Source organism: Molothrus ater, chromosome 3 (assembly GCF_012460135.2).
Source record: "Molothrus ater isolate BHLD 08-10-18 breed brown headed cowbird chromosome 3, BPBGC_Mater_1.1, whole genome shotgun sequence".
Lineage (NCBI taxonomy): Eukaryota > Metazoa > Chordata > Aves > Passeriformes > Icteridae > Molothrus > Molothrus ater.
This window is the reverse complement of record NC_050480.2, coordinates 62,407,582-62,426,279: the sequence shown is the minus strand read 5'-3', so window position 1 is coordinate 62,426,279 and position 18,698 is coordinate 62,407,582. Positions and strand designations below refer to the sequence as shown.

Here is an 18,698-nt window from a genome sequence, read left to right as displayed (position 1 = left end):
CTCTCTTGACCACCTAGGTCTCAGACCATGTTGTGAAGAGGTTCAATCCCACATACTAATGATTTTATTCTTAGTAAACCCATACTACTAAAAGACTGGAATTTCATAATTTCAGGGAAATATTGTTTTCTTTCCTGTACCTAGGTTTCTGGGAAAAAAGTGAAACAAATTCTGACTAGAAGACAGTGAGCTTTATAAACAAGCACATTATGCTTTTGTATCTATTAATTTCACCAGCTTTGCAGTGAATGCCATTTCACGAAACGGCAAGCACTTTTTTGTTGGCTGAGTGTTTCCACATTAAAAAGCAAGTTGTAATGATTAAGAAAAATCATTCAGAACATTCAGTAAATTCATTATGTCTTATATATGTTTGCATTATCCAAAATTCACTTTCAGTCGTAACAAATAAATTATTGTGATAGAAAACAGCCGTACAGTTGAAAAAGATTGAAGAGAGGTATTTCAAAGTCTTTAAAGAATGTGGACAGCAAATTCACACTAAAAAAACAGGCTGTGAAGAAAACAGCAGCACCAGCAATGTATTATTGAATGAATTACAGACTGCAACTCATCCAAATGCTTTAGCAGAGCTAGGAGCATACCAAGAAAAAATCATTCCCCAAACTGAGTAGTTTTGCAGAAATTGTAGCATGCTTTTACATCTAGCATTTGTATTAGCAGATGCTTGCTCTATCCTAAACGCTTTTGTCCGTTTTGGCAGGACCAACAGCAGAGTTTTGCAAAGAATGTGATGGTCAGTGTGAGTGAAACATGAGCTTCTGCACATTCAGACAAGAGCTCTTGTAATCTCTATGCCAGAAAATATGGCTGAACTATGCAGAACAGATTGATAATCAGAAAGCTTGGATTTATCCACAGGGCATCTTACTTGTGTAAGAGAGATTATTGTGGGTTTTTAAAAATTTGAAGTAGTTTTTCCATAGCATTTCCTTATTTCATGATTTGAGAAAAAAAGCACACAACAACAAGAAAACAAACCAAAGAACCCAAAAGAAATCAAAACAAAAAAAACCCATACCCACACAGCAAACCCATAAAATGAGCCTTGAAAAACACTAACTGAACTGAATGTCAGTAGACCTGAAAGTGGATAGAAAAATCTAATTTAAATTTGTTTCACATTCTCAAAATGATGTAAACAGCAAAAACACAAGGAAATACTAATATTTTTGTAGACTACAGCTTAAAACATGAAGAAGGGATAAGCTGTCCCCTTCTTGAGAAAGAAAAGTAACTTGATGTATCTGGGCAGGGAGCCTGGAATGTGGATAAGCAGAGACCAGGCTGGCATAAGCATAAGCTATTTCTCTCTTCCCAATTATAGGCTGAAGGTGATCTCTGGTTAGTTTGAGAGCCTTATCCTGTGTGCTGATATCCCCATAGCCTCAGAGGTTGCTAATCTCAGATTGTAATATTTATCATTACCTCTTATGGGCACTGTCAGAGCTATGGCTTCCCTTATTTGGGAAGGGCAGGTGCTGCCAAAAATTAAAGTGTTCATGTTTCAGGGCTGTGATCACTGGCCATTTTTGACTCTTCAGTCACAAGACCAACAAAATCCACTGAAGCTTTTGTTCTAACAAATTTAAATCTGATGATTCTTAGCATATTAACTCTCCCCCAAAATATTTTCATGTTCAACTTCATGTGTTATAAAAGTTCTGTCATAGAAAATACATCACTGTCTACAGATTGTTTCCATATTTTGTCACTTGGATATATTTTTCTTTGTCAAGGGCTTAACATATGCTCTTTCTCAAGCCCAAAATTCTAGGTGCAAGCTTTCAATTTTAGAATTAGCCAGGCTGGCCATATTGCCAAGTTTCTGTGAAAAAAATTAGAGTTGATTGGATATTATTTTCCATTAAAAAAAAGGGGGAAGAAAGAACACAAACATAAAAAAAAGTTTTTAAGACTACTTTCACCCTCTTCAGCTGAAAAATGCTGAAACTGAAACTGTTCATTCAACTTGAATTCAACCATTTTATTAGTTTTATGATACATTTTGTAGTTAAAAGATCACCTCTTTTATTGCTTTTGCTACTAGGATGCTGGTGACATCCATAAGGCAAATAGACTTAAAACCAAGTAGATTTATGGCAATGGTAGAGGCTAAATTTTTTCCACAAATTAAAAGAATTTTCTTGGACTTCCTTGCAAATACCAAAAAGTCATAAGCTCAGACTGAAGTCTTATTAACATTGGAAAAAATATAACACCCCAACTTAATTTTCACTAACCTAGATTTTGGAAATTGCTGAAACATTTTTGCATGTCTTTGAATGAAAATTCAGCCTAAGGCAAAAAGATGAACATGGGAAATCTCATCCTAAGTGACTGGAGTGTGATAAATTTATAAATAATCTAAAATAGAAGCTTATAATGGAAAATTTCAAGGTAATTTAACTATGTATTCCGAAGTTTAATATTGCTATCTACTTCACAGAAAAATAAAAATAAGAAGGGTGCATATATGTGAGAGGATTTTCCTAATTTCAATCAGCATCGCAGATTTTATTTGCATCAAATTGAAGATATACTGAAGGGGGATGTGATTTAGTTTGTCTTGGGTAGTTATCCAACAAAGACATTCCACCTTCCAAAACAGAAAGTGTGAAAAGAAGAGGTGTAGTAAGGCACTGCTTCTGTACCTAAAAGAAGCAAAAATAGTTTCCAGCTGAGTAAGTCTTAAGTCTGCTGCTTAGTACAAAGCCAGGTGATGAGTGCAGTAAGCATGAAGCAGAGATTGCTTGCTCCAGCTAACAGACTAAGTGCTTGTCTACAGAGCAGCACTCTCAGGAAAGTTAAGATAAATGAACTAATACAATGAAGTTAGAGTGCATTAGTCAGAGAGCATTAAATCTCTGCCTAGATGCTTTCTTTCAGAAGCAAAGCAACTTTAGATGTCTACAACTTAATTCTTCCTGAAGGAATGCTCAAAAAAAAAAAAGGGTTTGGTCTGGAGAGGGGCACAGGCTTCCAGGTTCAAATACATAATTTAAGGAAACTACAGCTATGTTGCCATCTGTACCATGTTCTCCAGATTAAAGTTAATGCAGGCATAGTTGTAGCTGTACCTTGAGAAATTGGGCGAGACAGATTTGTCTGTGCATGAAATATGCTTTTCGATTTATTAACTTGGTGAAATTATGTGGGTTTCTAGAACACTAAGATTTGTATGATCTAGCTCTATTTATCTATTTAGCTGTCTCAAATACTTTGTCTTTCAGCTACAGCAAATTAACCATCATTGCATTGTTCTCTTCCATACCTCACCCCAAAAGCAATGTATTAGTGAAGTGATTTTGGGAAAAGCCATACAATAAATAAACATTTTCCCATTCCTTCTCAATGCCTGTTTTAATTACAGCTATTTCCCAGAAATGCAGGGCAATTCATTTCACTGGTGAGATCAGTTTTCCATAAAAATCAGAAATTGTCATTGGACCTTCAATTAGACAGAAATTTGGTACTTACATATACTTTTATCTCGATATTTTTTTACTATTGTTCTTACTTTTTGCCAAAATAATGTGTAATTAACTCTTATTGGTAGTGATAGTAATAAAAATTATATCAGCTATTTCTTAAACAGACTCCAGAAGCAACTCTAAGCCCTCAAAATCTATCTAGAACATAATATCTAGATGCTCAGGAGAGTTTTGTACAGAAAGATAATCAACCCCTTGTGCTTCCCCTGGATGATCAAGCTCCTGGTCATGCAGTCCAGGTGCCTCTGCATTTGTGAAATTACTAATACCTCAAATACCAAATTGGAAAGACTCTAACTTGTAGCGAACTTGTTCTTATGTGTACATGTTATCATGAAATAATTTGATTTCAGGGCTCTTAAGCACGACCAATGACTTTGTGAAATTATTTCTCAGAGTATTTCTTCTTCCCAGGATTAAATTTGTTACAATAATTGAAATAGACATTATTGCTAGTAGTTTATCAAAATATTTAATTAAAAGCAAATTTGAGGGCACCAGTTTGCCCAGCTCTCAATACTGCTTGAATCTTTTAATTTCAGTCACTTCCATCTGGGATTTTTATTCATTATAACTGTTCCTCATATTTCACTTCAATCTTTCAAAAATGAAGCTTATAGATTGAACTCCCTTGTAAATTGTGGGACTTGTACTCAGAGGATTTGACTATTCAAAAAAATACAATAAAATTACTTTTAAAACTCTAGTGTTCCCACATGTTGGGCGGAAGACAGAAATGGTTTTTCCATTTCTTGCTATTAAAAATATTAATTTTACTTCTGAATTTTTTCTGTTAAAAACAATAAAAGACTATTTGTGAATATTTCCTGAAGGTACTTCAGAAGGTAACCATAAAATTCCGTAAGGATTCATGCCTTTATCACACTGTAGACAGGGGCCAGACAGAAGTTTTCTTGTTATTGTTCCTCCTATGTACAAGACACCTTGTTAGGATAAAACATGAAAACAAATTAGAGAAAAAAAAATTGTTTTGTACTTCAGCAACTGATTGTATAACTAGAGACTGCATTATCAGGTACATAAATAATGGGATTTAACTAATGACACCTGAACACTTTTTTTTTCTGGCATCTTATAATTTCTACAGTGTTATTATTTTGTGTAAAGAAATGCACTTTTGTATAGATTAAATGGTACACAAGAGGCTGTTTTGGCCAAGATTGCAACATCATTTGTGTTTTTAGATTACTTTGCTTGAAAAGACCTTAACTGGGATCCTTGCTAATGGATCTAAGTTCATTATTGTCTGACTTGCCCACTGGTATCCTAAAAAATTCATTTTGATAAAACATGATTTATTAAGTAGTTGGGAAACCATTCTAGGCAGTTCAGATGACCCTGATTAGCACAGAACTGGAGCTGAAAAATACCATAAAAACATTTTACAGAGGTGTAAAATACTGTAATACCACACTGAGAATACATGCAGAAATAAATATAATTGCATGAGGGAGGGTGTATGTGTACACACAATATTTTTAATAAGCATCCTTCTTTCTTCTTCCTGCCACTATCAAGCTGAGCACCAGTGTGTTAGAGGGATGCTCATGAAGTTTTATGTGGCCTAGCTTTTATGGAGGAGTTCTGTTAGGCAAAAACACCCCTTCAGATATCCCAGAAAACACCTTTGTTTGTATGATCTCTGAAAACCAGTCCAAACCAGTTCCTCTGTGCATTTTCAGAAAGTGCCAGTTATAGGAGATTAAACAGTTTGAAAAAGAGAAGGTTCTTAAAATGGAACTTTTCTTATCTCTGATACACACCTGGCTCACTCTTAGCTATGACTTCCTAACTTGGATGGCACCCACTGGCCTATAAATTTACTTTTTTCCTTGCCCAACTCACTTCATGCCTTTTGCACCAGAGGAAGTTCATCAACACTCAACTTTCTTGCACTTTTACTAGAAAAAAGATTTCTGGAAAAGTTTGGGCAGGAGAATCTTATTATGAATGTGCATTTTCAATCTAGCTACACAAGCATAAAATTACTTTTTTTTTTTTTGTTAATGCTTAGGTATACATGAATTTTTGATCCTTTGCAGTCTGTGCCAGCTGATGTTTGAATGCTTCTATGATACAACAGGAATAGTTAACCAAGTTAACAAAAATTATGTAGCTAACAAAGACACTGTATGTGACACAAATATGTGTGAGCAAATAGACAAGAAAACCACTTACCCTTTGCTGGTGTTCGTTTTTCAGGTCTCTCTGTTTTCTGTTTTTGAATTTCTGAAAAAAAAATGCAACGCAGATTTGTCAATATTAAAATAATTTTCACACACAAAAACATCAGATGCATTCTCATATTAAAAAAATTATTTAAAAGTTCTTAAAATATTATGGCTGCACCATGGCTTTATCACCTACATAGTCAGAGTTACATACAATATAGTTCAATTTTATAAATATACATAGAAAATATATTTGGATAAAAATCACAATATTAAGTGTCTTTAATAATTATTCTGTTTTTAATTGAGCCACACAACTACTTTTAAAAGCAAGAATAAGTTTTTCTGATCTGTAAAACCTATGCAATTACATGTGTTGGTCATGATTCAGAAAAACATTATTTGCTAAACATTTTTCGTATTTATCTTGAGTTGTTTACCAAGATTAATATTTTATGTTTTCCAAACTACCTTTGGAAGGAAAAATGTTCTTTTCACTACATTTTCTAAATCTTTTAAAGCTCACATACTGAATTGTTAAGTCCAACACACAATAAAAGGTAGACTCAATGCTCTATACAAACTGTAAAGATAAAAGTTCCCAGGTTAGGGATTGTTGTCTTGGAGAATGACTCATTTTGATCATGCTGTACACCAAAATCTGAGAACTGTCTTCCTTAGAGGAGGAAGGGGCACAGTATTTATCTGCCCTTGTTTTGCCATTCCTTTTGAACAAAATTTTTCAGCTGCAATATTGATATTAAATTGCTGCTATATACCTCCATATAAATATTTTTCCTACTGTCCTTATTGTGTCAAAACCAGGATAATATAAAAAAAGGTAAAATGCTGAATTTTTGAAAAAGCAAACCAGAATTAAATCAAATGTGTGTAGCCCTCTTTGCACACGGTTGTAGAAATTTAAAGAGCATTTATTTTAGCTCTGCAATGAAGTCATTAAAGCTATACAGAGTGCCTGGGTTATCATACTGTGCACATATTTCCTGCAGAAGGAAACCGCTCTAAAATAGTGTATGAAAAAAAACAAATGCAAATCTCACTAGACTCTATGGGAGATGACTTCTTGTATTTCGGTGTTACCTGTGGTATGCAGGGTCTAAATAACAAGAACCCTGACCCCAAAATTAATCCAACAGAGGAAAAGCTATGCATATAACATCTCAAGTCTAAGCTACTCTAATGCCTATTGAAGACAACTGAAATATTTCACTTACGACCTTAGTAATTTTCTCAGGATACATATTGCCAAAGAAATCCAGTAGGAAACAAAATTTCCCCTTCCCAGATATTTACATAAGTCCTTGAAAATAATGCAGAATGTTTTTATTGTACAGTATTTGGTATCTGAAATAATTATTGTGTGGTTTGCAAAAACATAGCTATTCTATGGCATCAGGCTATGTTGTCTTCAGATGGAGAAAATATTTTTTCACTGAGATAAAGAGTAATAAAGGTTAAAAGACATCGCTGTTAACCACTAATGTATGGAAACACAACTAAGCTAATTATATGATGTCATTAGGCTAAAAGAAGTTTTTATTCACTTCTCTCTTGCTGTTTGCAGCCTGGGTGGCAGTTCATTTATAGTTCTATAAACCTCAAAGGGTGAGAATTGGAAGAAATATACTCTACTGATTTACTGTGTTTCAGCTGAGCCTGGATTATTTTTATTTCAAATATGTGAGGATATTTTATTTCTATTGACTGAGAGAATCCTGTTGCTGGATTTTCAAACGTTTCCACCTGTTTTGCTTAAATGGCTACATGGTCTAGTTTAGGTACCATAAGTGGTAGGAATGGTGCAAGACAGTAACAGATGGAAGATTGCTCCCTAATTCTGGGCACATCTGAGCAGTTTTCCATGCCACTGCCTTCAAACACTGACTCAGGGGACTTAAAGAAAGCTGAGTCACTTCCTCTGCATTGCAACATTCAGTGGAGACATATCTTACCCAGTTCAAGAGGTCACCCTACATACTGAGATGAATGTGAATAAATCATATTCTTCAGGCAGAGTCACACAGACACATATTCCTTGCTTGCTTTAAAATGCCTCAGCTCTGCTGCATTTCTACCCTATATTATGTGTCTCACTACAGAAAACAGGCCTATTTTTCTTGAAAAAATAAGTATAAAATAAGAATAAATCCTTGTTATTTAAAAATAAAGTTTTAAAATTACTTTTGATTTAGGGAAATTACTTCTAGTTTGACTGGAAAATATGTATGGAGCAATGGATCTAGAGCTGGTTATTTAAATCAGGCTCACACTGTATCAGTAGTGAAACTTGCTTCAAACAAATATTCCAGTAAATCGCACAAAAAGATACCTTTTTAGATGGCCACACTGAGAACCTCATCTAATTTTCTGCTACAATTAGGATACCACACATTACAAAGAAAACATACTCAAATTCCTAGAAGTGAAGTACATCTTAACACACAAGTGTGTGCATATATGCATTTACACTCTTAAAGTATCTTCACAAACTTCCCATTAGAGCCTGAACCATCACAAAAAATTGCAGTCTGGATCACATCAATTCTGACACATTACATCCCAAATTTTCCCAGTACAAATAAATCTAGTCTTAATGTAAGCTCAATGAAATCAATTTACAAAACAGAAAATAACAACTATTTGTTAACTTCAAAGTATTTAAAATCAGGAAACATATTAGATTATTGGAGATTTTTTGTTGTTGTTTTATGAGAGTTCTGATACTCTCTGCTTCATCTTTTATGACAAATAGCTTTAATTTTGTAGTAATCACATCATATCTTATTGCTGAGTTGACAAAGTGGTTGTAATATCATAGAAGACTTACATGGCCAGTTTAAAGCATGTAATTCATCTCTATCAGTGCGACACATTGTTAATAAATCCTAAATATTACAAATTCATGTTTAGAAAAATGACAGAATCAAGCAGCAGCAAGGATAATCTTTGTCACCACAGCAACCATTTGGATTTTTTATGAGATGACAGGACAGTTTATTAAATTATTGTAAGGGAGTATGTATTTTAAAAGCTGTATTTCATTGTTTGTTTTCTTAAATTATTAGGCAGACATGAAAAATTATCTTTCCCCTTGTGTTGCTTGGGTTTTGAATAGATAAGTATTTCCTTAAATATGAATACTGCTTGATGATAATCTCTATAGACCTCAGGTCTTGTGCAGACATACAGAACATACAGGGTGATTATTTTAAATAGGTCCAAGAAGGAAAGCTAGGAATCTTCTCATGACCGTTTCAAGATGCTGAAAGGAGACACACTCAACTATATTGCTGTCAGGCTGATTTATCTGTGTCCTGTTGACCCAAAACAGACCTTAGCAGTCAGCTGAGGATCAGTATTGCAGGAAGCTTTACTGGAAATCTCTGCTGAGCAAGAGAGTCTGGGCAGCAGCTTCCCCACCCCCCACCCAGCTAATTTTCATTAACAGCAGTTGACAGCGTCTAGCGAGAGCAGAGCCCTGGCTGTGCACTCTAGCTCCAGGAAGATCAAGATGGGAGAAATAATTTCAGTCCCTTGAATCTCTGTGAACTAAAGGGTCAGCACTGTGCAGGTTTGCATCAGTGTGAATGAAGAGCACAGCCCCTCATGCGAGGGCATGAGGAGATTCTCCTGGCTCCTGGCTCCCTTTGTCTGCCTTTGTGTTTCTGATTTTGATTTTTTGTTATGTCCTTTTTTATGACATAGTAAAATGGATAGCATTATTCCCAGCCATTTCAATTTTATTGTGTTATAATAGCATCTATGAGCCTTAGCCTACATGAATTACTTTAGGTACCACATGGAGCTATGACATGATATAAATATCTCATCTCTGTAACACAGGAGTTCAAACTTAAGAGGGATGCATTTCTTCTCTTACTGGGAAAGCACAGCCTTGCATCTTGCTTCATTAGTGGATAAAACGGTGAGTAGCATTCTGGTATTGTTGAAATAGCACCTACACCTCACCCTCCACTGAGTTTCCATCTTACAGATTAAATATAGCTTTAAAAAAATCCCCAAAATCATATTAAAAATGTGCATGATATAAGAGACAAAGTGAGGGAAAAAAAGAGTCGCCATTTGAAACACAAGAATGCTTTGCCCAAGGTAACCCAGAAAGTCAGCAAAGGAACTGGGGATTTACCTCTGAAACTGACATTCAACATTACCCTCCATGCTTAATGCCAACCTGTTTCTACTTAAATACTGCAGTGAAGAAAGAATGTAGTTCTAATATATCTAGTGTTTTAAAGGTATAATTAAGCAGATGGAATTTTCTATGAAATGAGAATAGATTTTTTTCCCTAACATATTTTACCAGCTGGTCATCCTTTTCATCAGCTGTTACAGGTAACACAGTGATTTACACCCTCAGTGCCTTGACATTCTCTCTCTTACAAATATCTAAATGTGAAAAGGAAAATTAGTCCAACTCAGAGTCTGGTGAGCCAGAGGTTAATAATTTGCTTTTGAGTAGTTAAAATCCTTACAGCTATTGCCAGCAATTTAGTGAGGCTATATCCCTGCTAGTTTATCAGGACTAATTGGTAGCAGGTAGTTGATTATCCTGAAGAGTTGGTGGAAACAGATACTGAGGGCAAGGCTAGAGTGAGTGGTGTTAAGAGCTTTAGAAGATGGGAGACGTAATTTCTAATGTGCTTTTAGAAGTTTTCTGTGTGAAGAATTGTAGTCTGCTCTCTTGCTGTTGGTATCCTCAGGAGAAATTTGCAATTGTGCAGCTGATGTCTATTTTTAATCTAGATAGTACCAGCTGGTGAGGGTGACAGTTATCCTTGTGGGGCTAGGAGGAGAAGAGAGGAAGCTGTGCATGAGAGCAACTTCAATCTGACTACTAATACATCAAATAGCTGTGCTCTACAGGCAAAAACACCCAGAGCAAAACCAAAAATCACCGTGCAACAGGAAAAAAGTGCAGGGAAAAAAACAAAAAACCAAAAAAAAACAAAAACCAAAACAAAGCCCAAAAAAAAGAAAAAAAAAAAAAAGGCAAGCAGGAAATACTTGATTGGGGAATTAAACTGGTGTATTTTTTTATTGTGCCCATATCCAGGAACCAAAGGCAGTGTAACAGAAGGCCTTAAATACCAGCATTCAGTGTTGGAAAGTCTGAGTGACGTATATGGCTTATCCTGGTGACTTCCCTACCATCTTGCCAGTAGCACAGTCTCATCCTCAGTGTTTTTGTAGATCTTGCCCTGTTCTGGGGACTCAAAGCAACTTCAGGCTGGGGTACATCATAACTTTTCCTGAAGCCATGTGTTGTAAGAGCTTTCTTGAAAATGCATCGGGGACGAATTGCTCTTATCAATGAAAATGCTGAACAGTTCGTGTGCTCATCCACGACATGAGGAACCAGATCACAGCACCTGCTAAATATGATTTCAGAATTTTTTATCCAGCTCTTTGGGAATTACATGTTAGAGTGAGAATGAAGGTTTCTTCTTCCTTTAGGAAGGGAAGGGAAGGGAAGGGAAGGGAAGGGAAGGGAAGGGAAGGGAAGGGAAGGGAAGGGAAGGGAAGGGAAGGGAAGGGAAGTGCCATGTCAAATTCCATTTGTCTTGTTAAACTGAGTATTCTCTTCCCTTCATTTCCCTTCCCTTCCCAAATACTTTGTTGTTGTTGTTGTTGTTATTATTATTTTAATATTATTATTATTATGTTGAGTCTTGTTTTTATTATGGTAAGGTTTCCATTTGAAACAGAAAAGCCTTATCAGAAAGGTTTTTGCAGGGAGGGAGGTACTTCCAATTATCTTTGACTAATTGTCCTGTAAGCATGACTGGCATTCTTCATGAAGACCATATGCAGATTTTTACGGTGGAATTTTAATGACTGAGCTTTTGAAAGAACTGAAAGTGGAAGATATTAAAAGTTTTCAATCCTATAAATTTTAACATAAAGTTTTATTTTTAACATATATAAAGATGTTAAGGCTGTGTTTTTCCTTCCCAGACAACAGTCCTGTACATTTAGGCTCTAAAATCAAAAAAGGAATGCTATTTGTACTTTGATTAAAATCAAGAAGCAAAAGACAGACAACCTCTTTACTCAAACAAATCAGAGATAGAGCCGCATGATCAAAACCAGTGGAACATGAAATTTTCTTGACACGGTTTGCCTTATGGATGCCAGTCTGCAAGGTGTTACTGGTCCACTGGTAAATGATATTTTTCATAGCCAATATTATCAGTCTGCATTTAATTGAGTGTAATTTTCTAAAGAAGAAAATGCAGGCAAGGCTTGTAGGCCTCTTAGAGCAAAATTATATATACAACTGTACCTAAAATCTCTAATCTTGATTAGCACCAAGGAAATCTTTTTCCATACAAGTCTATTTAATTGTTGTTTGATTGGGTCTTTTGGTTTTGTCTCTTTGTTTTTGAAAGATGTTAAAAATACAATAAAAAGAGATCACAGACTGACTTCCTTGACCAAGATTTCAAAAACATGATCTCTGCAGATTCTACCTTACTGCATTAGTCTGTAAATAGTCATTCCTTGGCAAATTCAATCACATTTGGATCCAATTGATTTTATTTCAGGGGTTTGGCATGCAGAAGAGAGAAGTTTCTGTGGGTCATGAGCATGGGCTCCATTTGCTACATCCTCTCCTTGGCACAGCAGTAACTGTGAAGGGATCTGAGTTCACTCAGAAATATGCAAGCCCCCCAGTTGTGATGCTGTGCCTTTAACTGAGTTTTGGAAAAGTTGTTCATTTGCCAGGTCAGGCACAGCAGACTCAAGCCAGTGGGGATCTGCTTAACACCCTCTTCTCTCAGAGTGAGAACCTCCCCAGAGCTCCATTACTGGGGCACAAATTAAGATTTCCATAAAGATTGCATCATTATCTTCACTTAAGGTTTTCCCTGATTTAAAAGGATACCTTCAACAGCTGCAAATCTCTCTTCTAACACTTCTGTCCAGAGTCCCTACCAGCCTTGCAGCCCAAAATTCTTTCTCTTTTAAAATGTAGTTGGTAAGTTTGGATTGAAAAGTTTCAGCTCAAGCTGAAAACAAATCACTATTCTGCAAAAGGCAAAAGAACTACAATTGAACATCCCTGTACCCTTGCGGTATATTGCCTTTTTTCATCTGTGTAATATGGAAAATATTTTCTTTCTTTTACAAGATGCTAATTTATGGTGGATATGCAATTGCTGTACTGATCAATGGAAGTAAAACCAGATGAAATTGTTAAAAGAACATTAATAACAGAAATGGATGCCACAAAAATGAAAAGTGCAAAAAAACTCCATATCTGGAAAAGCACTTTAACATCTGAGAATTGAACCAATCAATGATTTCCATCTTTTAACACAGAGAGTACTTTACACAAAGGTATGCAAAATGCTTTATAGTAAAGTGTAACCTAGGGAAACAGCAAAAGCCTTTTAGTGAGATCTTTAATAGCAACTCATAACAGAGAAGTGAACATTACCATACAGCAACATAAAAGAAACTGAATTCAGAAGGCATTTTCAGTACAAATAGGTATATGCTTTAGGGATGAATGGAACTGTCTAATTATTTTTTAAGGCACATATATGACAACTACACTGGTAACACAGTTTTCAGATTGCATTTATGGTATTCTGAATTTATTGTCTCTAGCTCATTTCCAAACTGCCTGTAGCCTTGGGTTCACAAGAAGTTGTAGATGGATTACAGCCATGCAAACACTGTTTTCAGTGGGGAAAATGCTTGGAGTATGGGAAATTATAACTATATTTTTAATAGTTCTGATATACTTTTTGAGGCATTTGCACTGGTCACTCTAAGGCAGCAATAAGGACTTCTGTCCCATCCACTGAGTCAGCTGAGCTTCTGGTCTAATCCTACATTCTGTTAGACTGTTAAAAACAGTCTAACATACATGATAGATTGTAGGACTGATATTTGTTTACTTGATCACTGCACCAAAAAACTATGCAGGAAATTTTCTGGTCTGAGAACCTTTCCTTTTGGGAGCACATTGTTAGCCAGATTGATACCAGGCCTGAACAAGCCATAGATTCCCAGGCCTGAACAAGCCAGTAGATTGTGCTGAATAAATTCTGACTGGCCTAACCTTGGCGTGGAGAAGGGGTTAATAGGAGTGGGTGTCTGCCATCAGGTCTGGGGGAACTACACCTTGGCCAGAGCTGCTGAGGGTGAGTCAGTGTAACTGACAATCCCCTTAGAAGCTGACATATCTTTTAAGAGCATGATGTGTCTTCAGCATATTAATAACCAGCCTAATACTCTGGCAATGATACTCTCATTTGAGCTGAAGACAGATGGATAAGGTGCCTTGCCAAAAAGTTTATTTGTCTTTTACAAAATTTCTTGTGACCTTTAACAGAAATTTCTAGTCTGTGTTGGCTTTTTGTTGCAATTTATGATTTTTTAAATCACATTTTTCTAAGAAAAAAGTCAAAAACATATGTTTCTGTCTCACATATAGACTAACTCACAGAAAATTAAAGATCCATCTCTACTTGAAGGAAACATTTCTTTTGATTGTTGGTAAGAATAATCTTATGCCTATAATAAAACTTTTCGGTAATCCTGAGATGGATAACTGTCAAAATGGTGCTTTATTTTTTTCTCTGCTTTTTAATTGAATAGTATTTATTGAAACTAAAATTATTTTCAATTTAATAAAGACCTTTTTAGGCATGGTTCTCAATGTTGAAGTGTTTGTAGCTCTTTACTATTTTCACATCTTTATTTCCAAATTTGTGTTTTGTCAACTCCTTTCCAAACTCATAACTGAGGCCAGTAGTGCTCACAAAAACAAACAAGCAAACAAACAAAACACCCTCCACTTTCTTTTTTATAGTAATAATTTCTAGTAAAAACATACAGGCATGCAGCTCTCAAATAATAGGATGTCTCTAAAGGTGAAACTAACCCTGAAAAAATGAACAAGATTATTAGTCATAACTATTATTATTATTATAGAAAAAATGAAACTAAAAGCAAATTAAGCCCGAAAGAATTAAACCTCTCTGCCACTTGTGAAAATGCCCTATAGTTTTTGTATGTTGAGAATATGTATTGTTAAAGACTGCAAAGTCCCTCCAGCATAATCATTCTCCATGTCCATCGAAGAATACTACTTTGCCAGACAATATTAAATGTTCATTCTTTTCAATTATTGAAGATAAATATTAGTGATAAGACTTGGACTGGCAAAAGTAATTGCAATAAAAAAAAGGTGCTTGAGAAATATTTTCATATCTTCAAAGGATTCTGAAACTGATATTAATCCCATTGCCTGTGGAAGCCCATTGTCATTACTTGTACTTCTATTATCTTTGCTTTTAATTTACATCTCTAGGAAAGTGATCTTTGCTTTCTTTGGGATCATAATTATGATTAGACTTTTCCTCTTTCATGGCTAGACAATGTCCTTGCCACTCCCCTTGAATTTTTTCCAATATACAATTGTACTGTGATATCAGCAATCTCATTTTTTCAGTTACTATATTATATTATAACGTAAATTTTGTGCAAATATTTTAGCATTCAAAAAGGCTGCTAGAGTGAAGGCTTGTCCATTCACTAAAAGCAGACATGGAGATTTTTCAAAAATTCTCATTCTATTAATGAATACCACACTAACTTTGAGTTAAATCCAATAGAAGCACTTAAATATCAGGCCCAGCAACCATAGTGCACATTTCCAGAATGAAATTTGAGAGAGATTTTCCTTAAAAATGTGAAAAATGTCAATTTGTTCATATTCTGGACACAGCAGTAGTGTAGTGCACAATCTCACTAGTATTTTTTTTCTTGTTTAGAATGCTCAAATGCCAGTGTCACCTAAAGAAGGATCTTTCATAAAGCTATAGATGAAATTGCTGCTCAGAGTAGAAGGGATTTTAATGCAGAAATGGCCCTTTACAAGTAGGTAGAGAAAACTCCAAACCAAAATATTTGGTTCTAATTTTATGAATAAAACTAAAGTTTTATGAATAAAATTAAAGTTTTGACACCCAAAAATCTCCAGATTTGTATAGATGGTCTTCTTTTGGGTCCAGCCCTAACAGCAGCAACATGGAAAGAATCACCAATGCCATGTCTTGTTTTGTTTTGTTTTGTTTTGTTTTAGAAAGCTTTTCTTCTGGAAGTCTTATTTATGGACCATGTAAATGACAGCACAAATTAGTTGAGAGAAGCTGCTTGGAGAGCTCTGCACCTTGTGCTCAGGGGAGCAGATTGTGTTGATTGTGAGAGTGCTACCTGCAGGAGCTCACCTGAGCCCTCAGCTCACCTCCCAGGGCTCTGCCTTCTGCGCTCATGACCTTCAGCTCTGGGAGAGAATTTCACTGCGCCTAAGGAGAAAAGCTGTTCATGACACTACACCACAGAACTCTCAGAAAGCTTCTGTTTAGCCTTAGACCCCAGAAATTAGGCTCCTTGATGTTTATACAGTTTTAAGAGGAGTCTGCAGAGAGACAGGAATAACTCTGAGGGGCTGAGAGGTGTCGGTCACTGAGGAGACACGTGCAGTACTCTGCACTGGCATTTGCAAGGGACACATGGCTTCAGGCCACATATGTTGTATTTCTGTAGCTCAGTAAAAGAGGTGACAAAATCAAGTACAAACAAGGCCAGATCCTGGCTGCCAGGATGAAATGGAGACCTCCAGTCACCTGGGGATGGTAAGTTATTTGAGGATGTTGCTATGTGAAAGCTTATGGCAATACTTATGACAGAAAGGGGCACTATCTTCAGCAGGCACAGTCAAGAGAAAGTGTTGTGCAGGGACACAAGGATGAGAATGCTTGTACTCTAAAAGACAGAAGGAAAATCTTGAGCACACATTCAGGAAGTGGAAAAGCCCACTCAAAATTTGTTTTACTGTCTGGAAGGTGAAACATGTTTGAATTTGGGCCTTTTCACATCTGTGTGGCTGCATTATCCTGTAAGGTACCAGATCAGGAGAAATCACCAGGTTCTTGTCCATTTCCTTTATACCAAAGATAGAAGACCCTCTCAGGATTCATGTCCAGTGCCAGAAGCTTTGAACAGTGAGGAAAACATTCCCAGCTGGCAGTTAGATACTCAACTCCCTGGATGGAGCAATTTTGGGTCCAAACAACCATACAGTAACTTCCAATTTCTTACAATTTACACAGCCTTGAGCGTATTTAGATGACTTCTCCAAATTCTGTTTCTATGTCTTTCTGCCCCAGTACAATGGATAAGGCCTATATCACCGATTTCTAGAGAAGGGATTGCAGTGCTGAGCATGGTGCTGTCCATAGTGTTTTTATGGATTATGCTTTATGCTTTTAAGGATTATGCCTTCCTAGCCATGAAGTAACAGCACTTTCAGCCTGGGCCCTACACTGGCCCATGGTGAGAAGACACATTCCACCATGGACATCCTTGCCAACAATGTGCTACAGCTCTGTGCACCTTCTGTAAAATTAAAAATGCACCTGTCTCTATGGGAAAAGACACAAGGCTGAAGGTGTTACAGTTCTTACAGATGAAGTAAAAAGAGAGACTCTTTTCCTACACTGTCTGTAAGTTTTCCCAACATGAGGAGTCATCAATAGAAAGATAACTGCTCCCGGTCTTCTAGCCTTTTAATTAATTGGATTACAGATTGAGATTGACAGATTATTTCATTAAATAGAAGCCTGATCCAGTTCCATTTAACTTCAGAGAAAACTGGATTGTAATCCCAGAAGCAACTGGGGTGTTGGATTCATCAATATGGGCATTTACCCCTTGAGAAGTTGATGGATTCTGAATTCAGTTCACATAGGGCTGCTTACACATCCTACTATTCTTCAGCTTTGCTAAATATGGAGAAAAAACATGCCCTAGTTTTGAAAAGATTTACATTCTATCATCAGTAATTCCAACCTTCTAATACATTTGCATTTTGATTTAATAGGAGTTGAATATAAGTTTTATGTTTCAGCAAAACAATTTCAATATCCATAAAGATTATAATATAAATCCTACTTCCTTCACTTGTCTGCTTTAAAAATTCAATGATAACTAAGTAATTTTTTCAGAAGACTAGGATGCAGTCCTTTAGGGGCCTGTGTTGGCTTCAGGTAAAATGCTTGACAGTACCTCATCATTATTTCTCACTAAATATATTTTCCATATTATTATTCCTGAACTTTATTTCTCTACAGACATACATATAACTCCTTTGCATTAAGAGAAGTCCCACAAGCATGGCAAGGACATAAATAACATTTCTGTAATTCTATTTTTATATTTTTTTTTCAGATTTTCTGTAATAATTAAATAATAAAGAGTAATGAAATAGTAAGTTAATAATGAAATAGTAAAGAATTCTTACAAATTCTTACAACAAACAGCTCAGTAAACATTATTATTTGTGTTTTACATTAAAGAGGTTTGCTAGAGCACCACTGAAAAGGCTAGTAGACTGCCATGTAACTATTGTCAGAATTTATATCACAGATATACAATTAATTCTTAAAAAGATTACTAAATATTTTCCCTCTACTATCAAGCAACTGACCAACCTTTTTTCAGGGAAGGTTCCACTTCACCTAAACCAAGAGAAAAAAACAGGTATCAGAGAAAAGATTAAAAAAAACCACAAACCGACAAAACCCAAACCAAACCAAAGCAAAAACAACTCACAAAACAAAACAAAACCAAAAAACAGCACCTTCTTTCATGTCGGCTCATTTTATTTCAAAAAATATTTTTTCTTCTTTATATGCTAAATAACAAGCATCAATTCTGAGATTTTGGATTTTTCATTAAAAATCTAAATTGCCATAGAGTTTTGGGTAGATAAATTCAAGGTGCAGTAGTAACTAAGGAAATATCCAAATCTCTATTCATGCTTCTGAATATTAACTTGTGACTACAATTAAAAATTTACTTTACTTTATGCATGTTTCCACATTTTAAGGAAAGGCTCACTGGCTCTTTTTAAATTCCAAATAAAGTGTAT

General features: G+C 35.6%; 1 protein-coding gene across 12 annotated transcripts in view; it reads right to left on the bottom strand.

Moving 5' to 3' along the window:
• TRDN (triadin) overlaps nt 1-18,698 on the bottom strand; it is a 232,482-nt gene that overhangs the window by 161,636 nt on the left and 52,148 nt on the right. For all 12 annotated transcript variants that reach the window (XM_054514398.1, XM_054514393.1, XM_054514397.1 and 9 more), the window contains 2 exons: nt 18,259-18,285; nt 5,715-5,765 (listed from right to left, as the gene is read on the bottom strand). In XM_054514398.1, the coding sequence (XP_054370373.1) occupies nt 5,715-5,765; nt 18,259-18,285 (78 nt within the window). The remainder of the gene's footprint in view (nt 1-5,714; nt 5,766-18,258; nt 18,286-18,698) is intronic.